We start from the raw sequence: 19,387 nt of genomic DNA, 5'->3' as shown, positions 1-19,387 counted from the left end.
ATAAATACTTTCATGAACTGATTTTGCCCACTTAATTCCACCAAAAGCGATATTTGCCAGAGGTACACGACAAATTGAAACCGCTCATCGTTTCAAGATTCAACTCGGTATAACTTCCTGAAAGCGTTTTTGGAATGAATATAATCTACAACGATTCAAATACAAAGTGAATCAACATTTTCACACAGACAAAACGCCTCGAGTATTCTTCTGCAGTAATTGTATTTTAGCATAAAAAATATGATAATTACATATAAATAACAATTATGAAATGAAATCCGATGAGCGCTAAATACAAACACTTATACTTTGGAGGTCTATTCACCTACACGAAACTTGAGAAAATCTTTCGATTTCATTAAAATATACAAGGATAAAATGACCGTACGAAGTAGCCTCTTACAGCGTTGCCATGTTTCGGAACCCATTTAGATTACCTATAGTCGGAGGCATATTCTGTTGCAATATGTTTTTTGGTATATAACTGTATTATACCAGGGCGCCACTCAGTGGAATTTTAGCGAACTATATTGTATAACTATATATGTATACCGCTCGAAATGGACTCCAAACAAAATTTTGCAAGAGAGTGTTTGATGACGTAAAAATGTGAATGAAAGAATTATACACGAGGAAACGCTTTGGCCTCCGAGTTTTCGAATTGGCCTCCGATTTCAGAGGCGTTTGCGATCAACGGGTTTGTAATTTGGAGGTGTATAAAACATTTTGCATGTATATATATATATATATATATATATATATATATATATATATATTTTATATATATAGCATTTCAAAGAATGAAAGAAAATAAACAATTCAAAAACACAAATACCCAGTTTTTTATTGACCTTTTTTGGGTAATTGTTACCTTCCACAATCTGAAAAATATAAAAATTATAATGGAGAACTTTATACAAGTGTAGAAGGGCAAACTTTTTAGTTCACCCCGATAAGGTACTGCGTAAAATCAAGTATTTTTCACAAAGAAAATTTTTCTATTCATCAGAAACTTGTCGTATTCAACAAATTTGGCTATCAAAAAAGTTGTTATTCTTTTTGGCGGTTATTCCTTTTTGATAATTTATTTCTTTACTTCTTCGACAGATGTCAAAGGAGTTTTGAAATATGAAATTATGTCATAATCCAGTCATTTAAAGCTTAAATTAGGTAAAAATCTCGGAATTCGAGATACCCAGCTGTAAGTCTGTAAATACTTGTATATTGACACCCTAAAAGTTGTCTCAAAACCTACATATGGTAGGGTGTAAGCAACTATTAAATTTCAAGGTCAAAGGTCACAAAAATCGGTTTTTTGCGCTTTTTTTGGAAATATCTCATTTCCTATGGGTTTTTTGCTATTTGTATTTATTATCAATATTGTAGAATACAAAATTCTCTACAAATTTTGTTAAAAAATTTTTTTCATACGGTGAACCGTTTTCGAGATAGAGGGCGGAGAGCACGCGGTCACAGCATCACTTCAGGTCAACCGGTGTCTCCGGTCGAAAAAGCGCCATATATAGTTGATGAATTATCGAGAAATCAATGATTATAAATATTTGTCAATTTTTATTAACTATTATATTATATTTTATCATTTTCTTCATGCATTAAATCTATATCTATTCAATAATACTGATAACCGTTTATTAAAATTAAAAAATAATTATTTACAAAGGCATTACAGTTCCAAAATAATTGTTGTATTTGATGGATATTCAGACTACAGTAAGAACGTAAAAGCTATGGAGCAGCAGAGAAGACCTGCTGCACTTTCAAAAACGTATGAAGTTTGTTTCGATGAAACAATGGTTGTACCAGTTACTCAAGAAAAATTCTTATCAAATCGAAATAACAAAGATAAGTTCATTAATATGTTAATTGAAAAATTACAAGCTGCAAATATTACTACTAAACAAGCCAGAGATGATGCGGATGTTCTTACTGTTGAAACTGCAATTGAAGAATCAAAGTCTAAAAAACCGCAGTTATAATAGGATAAGATATTGATTTACTTGTCATTTTAATTGGGCGTACACTGTCTTACGAACAAGAAATTTTCTTTAAAAAAGTTGGGAAAGGTAATGTAAAAACGAAGATATACTCGACTAAAAGTTTTGATAATTATCCTCATCCTAAAAAACATATTTTATTTCTGCACGCATTGAGTGTCTGTGACACAACTTCTGCGCTTTTTAAAAAGGGAAAAAATCATTTTTAAAAGTTTTTGAGAAACTGACAAATTTGGATGAACTAGCTGCAGCATTTGAGGAAGAAAATTGTTCACCTTATTGGCAGTCTATAATGCTCCGAAAACTGTGAAAAGTCTCGATCATCTTCGTCATATGCATCACGTCAAGTCTAAAAAACTTAATAAACCTGTGCAGCTTTCAAATATTCCACCAACAAGTGCAGCTGCTCATCAACATTTCAACCGTGTATATTATCAAGTTCAAACTTGGTTAGGACATGATTTGGAAGCCTAGGTATGGGGTTGGGCAATGCGAAACGATTTTCTGGAGCCTATCATGACAATTTTACCACCTGCTCCAAAAGATTTGCTAAATACAATTTTCTGCAACTGCAAGAGTGGTTGTGGTTCGCAATGCGGATGCAGGAAAGCGGGCTTGCAATGCTCTTTAGCTTGTGGCCAATGTAATGGGCAAGCGTGTCTCAATGCTCTACCATATCAGAGCGTCATTAACGAAGATGGAACCTTTGACCCCGAAATCATGGAAGAACTTGAGACAAATGTCGTTGAAGACGATAATGAAGACCAGTTTGAAATTTACCAGTAGCCAGAAGACGACGATGAAGATGAAGAAGATGATTAAAATTATAAATTGTAGTTTTTGTACCCTTCATTCCATTTCTTTACTTTCAATAAAAATAAATGTTTAAATTTTTTAATAAAAATATTAATTCATAATTTATTTGTTTTTTTTTTCATCATGTAAGAAGTTATAAATATTAATTAGGTTAAAATTCAAATATAATTCCTATATTTTCATTAACAATTCTGCAATTACATGGGCAGGTAAGTGTTGTTAAATAAATTAATACTGAATAAAAAGTGGATAAGTTGGGAAAGAAATGATAAAATATAATATAATAATTAATAAAAATTGACAAATATTTATAATCATTGATTTATCGATAGTTCATCAACTATATATGGCGCGTTTTCGACCGGAGGCACCGGTTGACCTGAAGTGATGCTGTGACCGCGTGCTCTCCGCCCTCTATCTCGAAAACGGTTCACCGTATAAAAAATTTTTTTCAACAAAATTTGTAGAGAATTTTGTATTCTACAATATTGATAATAAATACAAATAGCAAAAAAACCCATAGGAAATGAGATATTTCCAAAAAAAGCGCAAAAAAACCATTTTTGTGACCTTTGACCTTGAAATTTAATAGTTGCTTACACCCTACCATATGTAGGTTTTGAGACAATATACAAGTATTTACAGACTTACAGCTGGGTATCTCGAATTCCGAGGTGAACCTACTATAATGACTGGACCATCAATGTTGTTCATTGACAACTGAAACATTCGATGTAATACAACGTGCTCTCCGATATCAGTCTGTTGCCATTTCGCCACTATCCAAATTTTTCTTCAAGATGGGTAGCCAAGTAAACTAAATTCACATATCTAATAGATAAAATATAACAATAGAAAATATTGCAAAACAAACACTGAATAAAAAAGTTGTTGACTGCAAAATCCCCAGAAGGCAACACCATATCTCAGGTGGGACTCAACAGGGAATGATATACCATTTTTGTTGTGGAAGAACTCAGTTCATTTGAAACTATTGGAAGTGCATAACATCCTGATGCCAATTTTTTATTCAAAGCTGAAATATGTTGATCAAATTTTAATTTGTTATCCATGAAGATTCCCAGGAATTTGGATTAGTTTTTATTCTCAAGAATTTGTCCATTCAAGTATAAATTTTTAATATTATAGCTGAAGGTGAGTAGGTTAGTTTTTTTAATATTAAAGCACAAGTAGTTTGCGTCACACCATTTTTTCATAACTTCTAAATCACTAGAGATAGTTTCTTTCATATTAGAAGTATTTTTTCATGCCAAAGGAGCGTGGTGGCATCCGCAAAGATCGTAAAAATTCCTTGAATTGAGAGAGATACAAGGTCATTTACATAAATAAGGAAGAGAATCGGGACCAGTACTGATCCTTGTGGAACGCTCCATAAGATATCCTTAGTGTGTGATAGTTTTTCGTTTGATCTTACTAACTGTTTTCTATCACTCAAGTTAGACCTGAACCAGTAATTACACGCTCCACTAAAGCCATAATAGTTCAACTTTTGCAAAAGAAGTTCATGATTTATACAATCAATAGCTTTGGAGTAATCGCAGAATACTGCAGCTACGACCTCACCATTGTTGAGATGTGTGTAGACATGTTCAAGATAGGAAAAGATTGCATCATTTGTGCCTTTCGCCTTCTGAAAGCCAAATTGACAGTTAGATAATATATTGTATTTATAAAGAAGAGCTAATACCCTTTTTTTCACCATTTTTTCTATGATTTTTGAGAGTGTTGACAGCATGGAGATAGGTCTGAAGTTATTTTGGTTTGGACAGCTTTTGAAAAGAGAAATTAAAATAGCTGTTTTTAGACATGGAGGGAAATTTCCAAGGGAAAAGGATTTATTTATAGCCATCACTAGGGTATTCAAAGCGGAACCTTGCACTGACGAGTTGCAAACCATAGTTACTGTGAAATCATAATATCAACGAACTTAAATTCAAATTTTTGCGCATATTTTAATTTTAAAACTTTTTCTAGTTTTACTCGAGACACCGTCAGTATATTTGGGAAACCGTTTCAGGAAAAACACTACTTTTGAAGATGTACGATGGCTTTCGAAAGCCATTTATTGCTTGAAAATTTTCCTGTTTCAGGAACAATTTTTCCTCAGCAGAGTAGAAAGCCAAGAACTCAGTCATATCTGTATTGCATGCATGGCATTGTGCGCTGATGTTTATTGAAACTTAGCGACAAAATTTGGATTTTTTAAAAATTTATTGGAATATAAAACGATCAATAAGAAAATTCAGAAGCAGCTTCAAAAAATTAGCACTTATCTCTGGTATTTGTCTGAAGAACTTATCACTTCATCACTTCTTGATGATGATGTAAGCTCAGAAATTAAAATTGAAATCATAGAATCAATGAATCAAAAGCTAGCGAAACTAATATAGAAAAAGTCGAGATTTATTCCTGCATAACTGTAAATTTGTAAGATTTCACATGAAAAAATTCGATACATCTATTTGAGCGATTTCAACTTCCCACCAAATTTACATAATTACATCCAGATCAATGGAATTCTGATTATAATACATGCTCAAAAATTAAAAAAAAAATACGCGCCGTAAATGATACTGCTGAACTAGGAGTTCAATTGATGGAATCATATAATCGGAGCTTAACTTATAATGAGGAACAGAAACAATACTTATTGCAAGTTGTAGCAATGCATAGAAAACAATTCCTGAATACTAATAAACAAACATTATTTTTATAGTCGAAGTAACCGATATAGTAATCTTAAAGGTGCGGCGAAGTCAAAGGCCAAAAAAACCGATACAAAGGAATTAGGCTCGATCCACACTATGATGCCGTTCTCGGTCCGATCTCGCTCCGGTCTCGGTCCGATCAGATCTTGCTGTGTCTACACTACTAGTTCCACACTCAGTCTGTCTCGATCCATGGTCGACATAGGACGTTTCTCGAAATAATTCGGTAAATTATACTCGCCAAAAAATGGCATTTAATTTTTCAATCGAAGAATTAGCGATAATAGCTATTAGTTTGGACGAACATAATACAAATGAAAAAAATTACAAGAAGAATGTGGATACATCCAAGTTTACTAACGAGAAATGAAGAAGGCGAATATCAACGTTGTATCGTCATTTGATAGATGACAAAGAAAAGTTTATTATTTATGATCAAATGTTATAAATAACTCAAATAAAGTACTTATCTTTTTTAGAATCCCATGATTTATTACTAGTCATGACTAGAAAAAAAATGTAACGTCTCCTTGCAAGACCGAAGAAAGACTGGAGTTGAAACAAAAACGTATTCACACTGTCGGTACAAGTCATGACAGGTCCGATCTCGCTCTAGTCTCGCTCCAGTCAAATATTCTTTTCGACCAACCGGTACCGGCGCGATGCCGGATCGGAACCAGAGCGATACGATAGTGAGAATACTCTGATTATTTCTTGTTTGAGAATACTTTACCGGACCGGGAACGGACCGAGACCGGAGCGAGATCGGATCGAGAACGGCATCATAGTCTGGATCGAGCCTTATGCCGCAATGAATTAGTCCACGTGGACTGAAGAATTGGCTGATTGGCTGAGAAGTCATGAAATTTAATTTGAAGTCAAGTTACAGTGACCAACAGAATGTAGCGATGAGTACCGCGTTGTGTGTGTTATTAAAGGGGAACTGCTGGAAGGTAGGGGGCACTATATCTTTTACTTGAACTATACCATAAACGCAGAAATGAAAGAAAAAAAAATTATTTCAATAATTCTAACGATTTATACATTGAAGTATACAATATTTATTCACTGAATTGAAATTATCATCTATGAATATCAATTTTATATATATCTTCACAATGTCTATTGTGAATAATATTTACTGTAAGATTGAAAACTTCCAATTTCAAGAAAATTTGATTTCAGTTAGCATTAACATTCATCTTTTCCGCTTTACAACTCAAAAAATGTTGATTGAAAAGTGTTTTGATAGCGAAAAATAGAGTTGAAAATTTTTCTTCTGTTTTTTATATGAGAAATCGAATTTTCGAATGAGCGAAGCCTCTAATTGACGTAACATTTTTTCCAACGGGAATATATATTTTTTTCTATGCATTATCAGATTTTCAGGTAGGACCAAAAAAAATATCGCCTAAAAATGAAACACCATGATGTTTGTTTATACATGGCACAGCCCAATGACCGTCGGCTAGCCGTATTTTGAGGAATAATAGGATTTATATCCTGAACATTCAATCAATCAATATTTATTTCCATTCATCGACATGGCTTACATGAGTTGGAATTGGCAATTATTCTGGGAAATTGTTAAATATTTTGAGGCCAAAATGATCAGTAGCACATTAATTTATTTTTCTTTATGCTAAATTTACATGAAAATGTTGCATTTTTCTTGTTCCATAACAATGAATATCCGAATTGCGGTTAACAGTTTTCTTATTTTCAAAAACATGGACAAACGTTTTGAAAATGGAAGCGTCAAAACACGAAATGTTTTCAAAATAGCTCTACACGATTATCGATACATCTCAAAACTCGTTTTTGTACAATATAGTTGCATATATAGGTTTTTCAATATGCTTCATCGATAATTTAACATTTTTTTAATAGATTTTTTATTTTTACTTATTATTTTCATTATCGGATGCATCAGTAATTACTGTGGTGATTGTAAGACCGAGACAATAGGCTTACAGTATGATAAATAAGATACAAATAATGTTTTCGAATGAAAATTAAAAGATATCAAGATAAAACTGCATCGATTGTCGTTCCATGTTTGTAGCTACAGCAGGAGTACCCAATTTTATGTAGCCATTGAACCCCAATCGTGCATACATTTTTTGATGAAACCGAAGCTGGTTATTTCGTTAACTATAAAGTGTAACCCTGAACATTTTCAAGTTATGACTCAAAAAAAAAATTATAAGTGAAAAATCTATACTTATAAATACTAAACTCACTGACTTATTAACACTCGTTCATCTCTGTTTTTTCGTATTGGTGAGTCCTAGGAAGCTGAAATGTGGTATATAGGTGCTTCTTAGGTTATTATAATTATTATTATAACTAGTGGAAATTATCCAAAATTGTTTTTATGCATTTCATTGAAGTGATCATGAATTTCCACAAAATAAACGAGTCATTAATCACACATATTGCTTCTTAAGTTTTAGATGCGCACTAAGAGAAGATTTTCAAATATTCCAACTGGGTCTCCCTCCTGGTGATAAAAGGGGCCCGTTTACATATGAAAATTACCTTTTCATCAATGTTTCTCGTACGGTTATATTTTCGAAGGCTGATTTTTTTTTATGTAGGTACGTTTTATGTTGTAGATGTGCGTTCATAAAATAAAGTTACATTTTCATCACTGTTTATCCATGTCCTTAAATGTCCGGTGCGTGAATATATATTTAGTATCAGCATTGCAGCCGTGCGGAGCCGGGGCGGTTCGCTAGTAATCATTATAATGTAACAACTATTTGATGAGAAGAATGAAGTTTTCTAAAATATTCTCCTAAGATAATACTGAAATTAGGCGTAATGTCCGACAGTTGGATGCTATATTTATGATGAAAATTTGAATGGTGAAGGATACTGTAACATACTATAGAATGTTGCGAGAGTTTGAATTAAGGAAGTTGGTACCAACTTCCGGTATAACAGGAAGTGTTGGTGAAACGCCATTATTTTCATTCGATGAAGCATATTAAACAACCTGAATTTGCCAGTTTTCTGGATATTAATCTAATTATTTATTGTATCAGTTTCAAAATGTCCTTAAAGGACGAAACTGCAGTAACGTTACTTACAAAAAAAAGTCGTTACGAAACAGACAGTTTTTTCTCATTTTTATTATTATTTCCCAAAATACGGCTAACCGATGGTCATCGAGCTGTATAGTGAGTCAGTTAATCTCCACTAAACGTTTTTAATCATTTTGAGTTAATTGGATGTTGAAAATATAACACATAATTTCAGGTTTTTTTCGTCTGTTCAGTTTCTATCAAACGCCATTATTGTTTTCAGATATTTCCAAACGACTCAATTCAAATGACGCTGAATATGTTGACGTTATTCATACAGATTCGGGAATTTTCGGATTTCCTTTATCTGTAGGACATGCTGACTTTTATCCAAATGGTGGAAGAGCACTACAACCTGGATGCCAACCTAGTTATTTGGTTAGACAGAGAATTGTCGATCAAGTTCGTGAGTATCTGAATCTTTTCCTCACTATACTAACGATTTATTGATATTTTTGGAAAAAAATCATTTGTTGTAATTTCAGAAAAAATTACGTTGTTTATCGTATATGTGTGACGATAAATATGCATATCTCTGAGGGCTACTCGCATACTAATCAATAGTACAATTCCATAATAGTAAGCACTAAATTCTCAGGAATATAATTGTATTTAAACGAACACATTGTTGTCAAGATTGTAATTCCTTATATTTCATCACCATTTTTCCTCACCTGTTTGATATAATTTCCGTACGCCACTACAAGACGCAGATTAAGGCAAAAACGTCAGTCATTTTTAAGAATTTACTGCCTACTATTTTGGAATTATAGTATTGTTCACAAACTGAAAATGGTGAAAAATAGAGATAATGGTCGGCAAAATACGTGTGATAGCTCATTCGATAGGGAAGGATATCTAGAAAAATGACCGGATACTGTTCCGTAGCACATAAAAAAAATTGCAAAAGTTATAAACAAGTTAAGATGTAAAAAAAGATGTGGAAATTCACCAAAACAGACGTCGTATATGTTGCGGTTTTGTAAACTGTCCCGTCAAAATCTCACAAAAAAGTTCTTGAATAGTTATAAGTGCCAAAAATGTTCATGAGACATTTTTTGTTCCTCTCAATAAAGTGTACAAAGCAGTTGGTCAAAATTTTTTTGTAGTTTCGATAGTACTGAACATAACGATGGCATAAGAAAAGTTCATTTTCTAACTCCAAACCTATTGCACATATTGAAATTTTCTGTGGAACCAATTCTGTCTGCCCCAAAACGTTCTATAGAAATTTTCCAAATTTTGTTTCAGAACTGTAAGGGCTCTGGCCGAAACATGACAAAAAAAGTCACCTTTTTGTTAAGGATAGTCATGAAAAACAATTTTTGATTGGTAATGCATTCGGGATATACTCATCTGTGTATAGAATTCAATAAAAAAAATGTTTATTCTGATGAACAGATGAGGACGACCTCTCTTAGGATCTTTGTATATTAATGAAGATTTTAAACAAGAATATCAAATATTTTTGGGAAAGTTTTTGGCTTTCTACTACTCCATCTGATACAAAAAAAGGGATGAGAGAATCTTCCAAAGAAAGGAAAGAAGTAATCAATTTGAAAATAAGTAACTCTATACATGGATGTGTAGATCATGCAAAGAAGTAAGTTTCAGACACAAACTGAAAGAAAGTCCTCCTGAAACAAAAAAAAAATATATAACCCTTTCAATTCAAATATCAAATACTATCTAAGAAGTTCAAGAAAAGTAAACAGCATGACGGCAAGTAGATAAGGATCAACGAACGTTATTGACAATTTACCAAATCCAGGTAATATTAGATTCTTCTTCTTCAATTATCTCTATTACTGTCTTATCAAATTTTGGAAAATTATTTTTACGCCTGATGATTTGTTTCAATTTTCCCCAAATCAACTCGATGGGATTGAAAACACAAAAATAGGGGGAAAGTCTCAGTATGGTGTGTCCATACTTTTCAGGAATACTCTCAAGAGCATACATTTTTTCAAATGTTTTCGTCTGTAAAACTTCAGGTAGTTGGTCCTTTGTTTGCAGGCATGTTAGGCGTACAACCATCAGTCCACCCTTTCGTAACTGTGTCGTGAATGTCATACCAAGTTTTGTCCAAATAGAAAATTTGCCGTTGTTCTTGTCTATATTCAGTTATTTGTTAGTCAATTCCTCTATTCTTCTGCTCTCCGCATCTGATTGACGTTTGTTTTTTATTTTAAATCTAAATCTCAGTTTCTTTATCCAATTCTGGGTAGTTTTGTTACAGCAGCTCACGTTATGGCTGGAAGTAATCAATTTCTTCCTTATGATTTCAGTTGTTGGAATCTCATTGCTCTTTTAACAGTCGTATATTGTTTTTTCCAATGATTTTATTAGATGAACAACTAAAGGTTTTGATAATCCTGTGTCACATCGCGTCCTGCTTTCATAAGGTTTGTTCTTATCTATTTTACGTACAGTTGAGAAAAGAATTTTGGTCAAATCTGATGTTACTAGTTATAGTTTGTTTCCCTCGAAACCAAACTTCAGATGTAGATTCTCATATTCATTGAAACATACTCTCTGTATTACAATATTCAAATGCATCCGAATCTTTCTCGCATTGTTCACCATCGCTATTGGAATCACTACACTGGAAAGAGTCTGCGTTGTTATCAAACTTGTTATTACTATTAGTACTTATCCAAGGACGCCACATTTCAAGCAGATAACAAAAATTTCAAGTAATTATAACTGCACCAGTATCGTATTTCAACATAAAATCGCGATCAGTTGCCGAACTGAACATTGATTACACGACGATGATAACCATCCCCGCATTCTCCGATTTCTATTCGTCACCGTAACATGACTTCAAATTTATTTTATGACACTTCAGCCAATCATAAAACTTGGTTAGTAAAAATTATCCAATACGAACCGCCAATTCTACAGTCCACGTTGACTAATTCGCAGCCGGTTCATTTCTATGCATTGTTTTCTTTGGCTTTTGAGAGTACCGCCAACTTTAAGTGTACACAATATCGTTTACTTTGACTACACAGGTATTAGCACACCAAAGTACCTGAGGAGTCAACATAAATACGCGTTAAGCAGTCGTAATATTCAGTTATCGAAGATATAAACTCAGGATGTATAAACGTCTGAGGAAGCTAGCCACTCGCGCCAGCGAAACGTCAGGAAGAAACTCCAAAAATGCACGGCCTTCAAACCCGGAAAATAGTGACACTGAAAACCTCTGCCGTGAAAGTCTTAACCATTTTGTCAAATACCTACATTATGTTCAATTCTTATCAAATTATGAAATGGGAAATTGGAGGTAATTGCTGAAATGAACTCTTTTCAATAGCGACAATGCAACTCAACCATCACTTATCCAATTTTCCGTAATATCAAAGGCATAATAACTCAAATATATGGTCGGAATAAATAACGAAATGGAAGATAATGTATTCTGAAGGAAAATATCGTTACTCTAATCCTCTTAATTGGTTTTTTACGTATCAATATATTCATTTCAGTCGCATGCAGTCACGTAAGAGCCTGGAGGCTCTATGCAGAATCGGTGAGGAACGAAAGAGCTTTTCCAGCCACCAGATGCACCGTTTGGAGAGGATCCGATAAACATTGCAATTTCTCGGTAGACGCATACATGGGCTACGTAAACACTCCGTAAGTTATTGCTACGATTTGGTGAGTTACTTTGTATCGCTCCGGCTCAGAATCTGAGTTATGGACGTTCGTAGGAATTATTCATTGAATGGACGTGTATACGGCTTCCTTCAATCAATTTAAAAGCCAAACTCGTTCGAAAAGAGTCGATCCAAAATATTCCAATACCATATTACTCAATCAAGATCCCATCGCCAATATTATGTGCCCAACTGAAGCTACTGACTATAAATAGTGACTGTAACGCTTTACCTTTCACCCAGGTCATAATAAACACTCGTGGATTGTAGTGGAGGGTTGAATATACCCAGTGGCTTTGGTCCTGAACTATCTTTCACCCGAATGAAGAGTATTTGATTTGTGAATTAACTTGATGAAATTTAATAAATCCATGATAATAATCATTGAATGTTCACACTATTGTAACAGTTTAAACAATTAACAAATTTATTTCCAACAATATTTCACTATCACAAACTAATTTATTTACAACACTTAGCACTTAACGCTTATTTTATTTGTTTAACCGCTCGATTCACTTTCTGAACTCTCGTCCAGATTCTGGACGAGAAGCCGACCTTATATATCGGTAACGATTGTTCTACAATTCTGTAGTCGTTTCGGTACTCAACTATAGTTTAATCGGCGGTTACCGACTGCATTCCTTTGCGGTGATGTCATGTGTTTGCTCGCTGACCGACATATCGGTCAGGGGTGGCTTCGGATTCGTTACACTATAAATTTTATTCGAGACGTGTTTGCTTCATCAGCTGGACTGGTCTTCGTCCTTGTCTTCGTCCAATTTCTCTAATCTCTGTAATGGCTAAATTGATAGAAAAATTATTTAAAACAAAACTTCTTTGCTTTCTGGTTTCCAGTTTGGTTTCCGAAAGCAGCAAAAAAACACTTCCGATGCTATACAATGTTGATTCCAACATAAATGACAAAGAAACAGTGGATGTGGTTGTAGTTATGGCCAAAGCATTTGATTGCGTGAATCATAAAATTATTTTACGGAAACTCAGTAGATACGGTATAACTGGAGTAAGTCTCAAGTGGTTTAAATCATACTCAGCAGATCGCACCCAGGTGGTCAAAACCACTTCATACTCAAATGTAGGTATAAGTTGCGGCGTCACACAAGGTTCTGTTCTGGGTCCACTTTCACCCTTGATTTACTTTAATTACCTACAATATATTAACATCCAAGGTAAATTTACTTCATTTGCTGATGATACCACAATTTTATGGCATGCCGCTGGCAACCATACGTTGTATGAACTTATTGAGGGTGACATCACGAGAAATGAAAGACCGGTTTGACTCAAATCTCTTGAGCTTGAGTTCAAAAATAAAAGTAGTGCTATCGTTGCCAGATTCCAGCTGTACATTTAAATAATATTCAAATTGACACTGAACAACTTCTAAATTCCTTGGCATGTTCATTGACAATAATTTTGAATTCAACAAACATGTAGATAGTTTAAAATCCAACCTATCCTCTGGTTGTTATGCAATACGAGTAACTGCATTAGAGCTTGGATGTAAGGTAGCTAAAATGGTTTATCATTCTTTCTTCGAATCCCATCTTCATTATATTATTTGCTTTTAGGGTGTGTTTTCTATCGCATGCCTACGATCAATATCACTGATACAAAAACGTGCAATACGATGCATATGTCGGCATTTTCTCGTCTCTAACAGAATCCTAACTGTGGTCTCGTTATTTATATACAAAACGATTTGACTTCTCTTTGAAAACCAGGCGAAATTCAGCTTCAAATTAGCGCTGCCTTCTTCGACCCTAGTTAAATATTCCATTATTTACAATGGTCTCAAAATATTCAATCACCTTCCTCGAGCTATATAAACAATAAATGATCTTAGCGCTCTTGAGAAAGAGTTGAAAGACTTGCTTCCTGTGAGACCTTATTATAGCTTAACCATATACCCATAATTGGTCACCAGTTATGAACCTTTCCGTTCATTCACTGAACGATGCTCATGCGACGGTTCTTTTGATCAAAATTCAGCAATTATGGAACGAACTTCGCTGTCACGCACCTCATGCCCAAAATTTCCGAAAAAATTACATATCATGAGCCAACCGATACTCCATAACAATCTTCTTCACTTCCTCAACATTTTCATCGGTTGTTGATGTGCTGGGGCGTCCAGGATGAGCGTCGTCTTCACATCTTCTCGACCTTATGTGAAAAGCTTTCAACACTTGTAAGACATTTTCAGACTCAGATAACGATTTCCATATGCCACCGTCAGTGTTTTTGAACACTCAATTGCATTTTTCACACAAAATTTTATAAAAATTCTTTGATGCATTTTTTACGCAAATCACTTCTTTCATGCCTCTCACCAATGAACTAAAAATGAATTGATGGATGTAGCCGTTACTACGTAGTAGGAAATCATAATGAAGAAATGCGAATTGAAACTTTCTATGTTTTTCACCACTTTTATTTGTTACTTATAGGACGGAACTGCACTAACATTAATTACAAATGAAAGTGGTAACTTATACAATGTATATGCATACAGTGTATTTCTTTAATGTTCCCCCTTTTATTTTTTGAAGGGGTCAACTCAAAAAATTAAAATTTGGGAAAACGAAATTAATGCATAAATACTTTATTTTAAAGTGAAATTGACAGATGAAACTTTCAAGATGGCGACTGAGCGTCATCTGGGAAAAAAATGAATGAAAAGGGGGGTCTTGTGATACATCATTTTGAAACTCCTGACGAATACTTCACAACCTTGTAATATGAAGTCAATATCTTTACCTACTACAAAATGGCGGAACATTTAATAATTTCCTGAAGATAAACATATTGATATCGATATTTCTAGAAATACTCCTTTTTATCTGCCATATGACTATTCCAACAACCCGATAAGGTTTGTTAAGTTATTTTTTGTCTATATAAACGACAAAAAATGACAGTACGACAATGCACATCATTGTTCAGTTAGAATATTCTCATTTAGTTTTCGGTTTTACTAGTAACAATCTCTTGAATGATCAATTCTCGTCCATTGAAAAAAAAAATTGGAGCGGTTTTTAATTACAGTGCAACGCGTAACTTTCACGAGATCGAAAGGATTTTCAATGAACGATTTCCGAATCGTCCTATCTGTAGAAAATATTTGAGGGAACTTGTATCCAAATTCACAACATCCGTTCATTCCGAAAGAACAGCAAGTGCATATAATTGGTGAGATGGTAGTAAATCCTGAACAGTCCACTCATTCCGTCGCGAATGTTTGTGAGGTGTCTCCTTCTACTGTGTGGAGACTTTTAAAGAGAAATAGGTATCATCCATACAAAATTAAAATGGTACACCAATTAACTGAAAATGACCCTGATCGAAGAACAGAATTCTGCGAAATCATGACGGATACCATTGCAAGGCATCCTACCTATCTTCAAAATATTTGTTTTAGTAACGAATGTACATTTTTTCAAACGGCAATGTTCACAGACAAAAATGCCGTTATTGGAGTGACGCCAACCCTCACGTTTTCGGGGAAACACATACCCAATATCCAGAAAAAATTAAAGTTTGTAAGTAATTAAAAAATCAAAGTATTGGGAAACCACATTGTAGTACCTCTATTCATTGATTAAAATTTAACAGGGAAACTCTATTTGAATATGCTGGAAACTACTGTTGACCCTCTCATCACTGAAATCGTCGAAACGAATCCTAATGAATTCGATATGGATATTGTATTCCAACACGATGGAGCACCACCACATTACTCCAGACAAGTATGAAACTATTTGGATAATACTTTTCCCGGTCGTTGAAATGGCCATCGAGGTCCTACAGAATAGCCAGCCCGCTCGCCAGATTTGAGACCTTTGGATTTATTTATGGGGCTATTTGAAGCAAAAGATGTACGGAACTAAACCTGCTTCAATATTGGATATACGGCAGAGAATAATAAATATTTGTAGAGATATTGACGTTACTGTGTTCGAAAATGTTTCGCGTGAAATATCGGATAGGCTGTTCATATGTCAAGAAGTTCAAAGAAACCATTTAGAGCAAATTCTGAGCTGACCTCAAGCTTATTACCTCATATTATGTAGTTAAATGTCAATGTATTCAGACAATTATTAAAAGTTCCGCCATTTTGTAGTAGTTGAATATATTGACATTATATTCTAGAATTGTGAAGCATTTGTCAGGAGCTTCAAAAAAGATGTATCACAAGACCCCCCTTTCCGTTTAATTTTTTCCCAGATGGCGCCCAGTCGCCATCTTGAAAGTTTCATCTATCAATATCACTTCAAAATTGAGTATTCATGCATCAATGTCATTATCCCAAATTTCAATTTTTTGAGATGACCATTTCAAAAAATAAAAGGAACATTAATGAAAAGCACTGTACATGTATAAGTTTGAAAATGTAACTGCAGTAACGTTAGTTACAAATAAAAGTGGTAAAAAACATAGAAAAAACTGAAAATGCTAAACAACTGAAATTGTGAACATATGATCGCGATGAGTGGAGCAACATAAAAAAATCATCAATCGAATTTACGTATTTCGCGAAATTTGAACATTCAATTTCTGAACAGACCTCATCATTCATTGTCGAATTGAGGTTCAGCTTTCCTTTGATTATAAGAGTGTTTTCATTTATTGTTTCAATTTTCTCAGAAACGAATAATGGCACAAGACCTAGCAGACAACCTAGCAACATCTGCAGCAACATTTTGGCTAACTTTAATTCATTTTTGGATATTGTTGTTTTTGAATATTATTGTTGAAACTGTTAATGACTACAAAATGAGTCCATAGTACATATTCAATGATTAAAGTTTCAACAAAGTTGAGAGGTTTGCTGAATGGTAGTAGATGTATTGAAAGAAATCGGTTGAATGTCATTTTTGAGGAGAAAATCATCGTTTTTTATCGAAATTTTTGGTAATTTTCACCTTTCCCAATCTCAAAAAATAATTTAAATGGGAAACTGAATACAGGTGTTAAAAATAGACAGAATCATCAAATGCGACAAGTAACTGATAAATATAATATTTTTCCATTACATTTTTTTTCAGATTGTTGACAATCCTCAGAGAGGTCCATAAAAAATCGTGTTTCATTTTCATCTCAATTTCATGAAAAATCTGTGGAAGAGTGCTGAGCCAGTTCAAAACTTCAACGAATGCAGCAAATGTTTAAACTTTGTCATGTAACATGAAATAATTGTCATTTACAATAACTAAATGTTGAAATTATTATCAGTTCGATTATTACCAGAATCTAATTCAGAATTATTTCAGGAGAACTAGAGGATCCTTCTACCTGATAACACATGAGAGCAAACCTTACGGCGTGAGAAGATAATTGCAACCAAAATCTACAATCTATTGTGGACTTCAGCAATCTACAATAGACATTATAGTGAACACAAACAAAAATCTTGATGATGACGTAGAATATACCTTTCCCAACAGAAATGATCTACATGTTCAACAAATATTTACAAGTTCAAATGGGTGAAAATGCTTTACTAGTGATATTTTTTCAACCCAAAATGTAACGTATTCAAAAAACACACTTTATTGTGCAATATTATTGGGCAATATTATTGGTTAGTTCGCCCGAATATAATCACCATTGTATGGCGAAACACGTGTTGCGTTTTTGTGAAACTATTCAGTGTCAATCTCACAATAGTGTGTTTTTTGAATAGGTATATATAGGTATACTGTTCCTGAGATCCTCAGATCAGTATATATGACCTGTTTAATGAGACTGTAATTGAATATTCAATAAATTGTATATTTTCATTTTGTTTTTAATATATATCCTCACAAACCAAGGGATGATATTTTCAACTATAGTGAAACAACAACCAAAAATTTTTTTTCGATCAAGTTGAACATCAATATCAATTTGAGAAGTGGTCTGCTAAGTTTTAACGAGGTGAAAAAAAAAGAGCACGATGCACGCACTGGACACCCCAAAGGTTAGGTTAGGTTAGGTGCAAAGTGAGTGGGTCTATTCGACCCTCCACCGCAACCCGCAGGAGTTTATTGTGGCTTACACCTATTTACACTCGACCATAAAAACCAAGCTTCTTAATGAAGCCGATTAGTTTGTATGGTGAGTATTCTTTCAGGTCAGACGGTAAGAGTACGGCTCTGCTGAACTCTAAAAACCTGATTTAATGCCCAGCGGGGCAGGCACAAAGTATGTGCTCTGCTGTTTCATCGTTTTCCAAACAGAGGTGACACCACTGTCTTCTAACAGTCCGAGTCTCTGCATATGATGATTCAAATGACAGTGACCTGTAAGAAGGCATGTTAGTCATCGTAGTTCACCCCTAATGTAGTTTGGTATCAAGCATCGAAGGGTGAATAAACGCCTTGGAGTGTGGCAATCCTGGAAGATTGTGCCAGAAGTCCGTAAATCTTCTTGCCATCCAGGTGTTCACTCTTTATTTGGCAAAGCCTAAAGCGTTGCCAATAGCAGGTTCTGATCCAATGAAGCTGCTTGCAGCACCCTCCTTTGCAAGATGATCAGCAGCCTCTTTGCCTTCCAGGCCAGTATGTCCAGGGATCTAGACCAGAGACATTCTGTTAAGTCTTCCTATTGAGGAGAGTCGTTTTTGTCCATTTGCTACCAATTTAGACGTTGCTCGGTAGGAGCCAAGAGCATCCAACGCCGCGTGACGCCCCAAAGAGACGGTTTCCGACGAAAAAATTAAAAAAGTCCTCAAAATAATTTTGAATGACCAGAAAGTGAACTTTATCGAGATAGCTGAGTAACTTTGTTATAAGTCTGTTCTTTGGTTTGTCTAAGGAATTCGACACTTTGTCATGAGAATTTATGTTTAATAAGTTGATGTATTGGTCTCCCAAACAATCTATTGGGATGGCTCTATATGGAGGAGCGCTGTATGTCAGTCAAATATGGAAGCTATGTAGGCAAATTGTCAAATGATTATGCCCCTAAACTGAGCGTTCCTCAGGGCTCAGCTTTAGGACTATCATTATTTATTATATTCATTGATGATGTGTCTAAATTTGTGGTGAGATGACACCACTGTTACAGTC

The 19,387-nt window shown here is 34.3% G+C and overlaps 2 protein-coding genes across 3 annotated transcripts in view; one reads left to right on the top strand and one right to left on the bottom strand.

Moving 5' to 3' along the window:
- Nucleotides 1–18,065, top strand: part of LOC111515641 (lipoprotein lipase) — an 82,350-nt gene extending 64,285 nt beyond the window's left edge. The window contains exons 4-6 of the mRNA XM_074175850.1: nt 8,873–9,055; nt 12,144–12,294; nt 17,609–18,065. Coding sequence (XP_074031951.1) covers nt 8,873–9,055; nt 12,144–12,294; nt 17,609–17,672 — 398 coding nt within the window. The 3' untranslated portion in view covers nt 17,673–18,065. The remainder of the gene's footprint in view (nt 1–8,872; nt 9,056–12,143; nt 12,295–17,608) is intronic.
- The window catches only part of LOC111515532 (uncharacterized), a 177,677-nt gene that overhangs the window by 96,457 nt on the left and 61,833 nt on the right, over nt 1–19,387 (bottom strand). The window lies entirely within an intron of this gene.

The sequence above is a fragment of the Leptinotarsa decemlineata genome, unplaced genomic scaffold (genome assembly GCF_025532065.1).
Source record: "Leptinotarsa decemlineata unplaced genomic scaffold, Ldec_3_MD MMD2_tig00001393_RagTag_RagTag, whole genome shotgun sequence".
Classification (NCBI taxonomy): domain Eukaryota; kingdom Metazoa; phylum Arthropoda; class Insecta; order Coleoptera; family Chrysomelidae; genus Leptinotarsa; species Leptinotarsa decemlineata.
The sequence above is the reverse complement of the archived record's forward strand: the minus strand, read 5'-3'. Positions and strand labels throughout refer to the sequence as shown.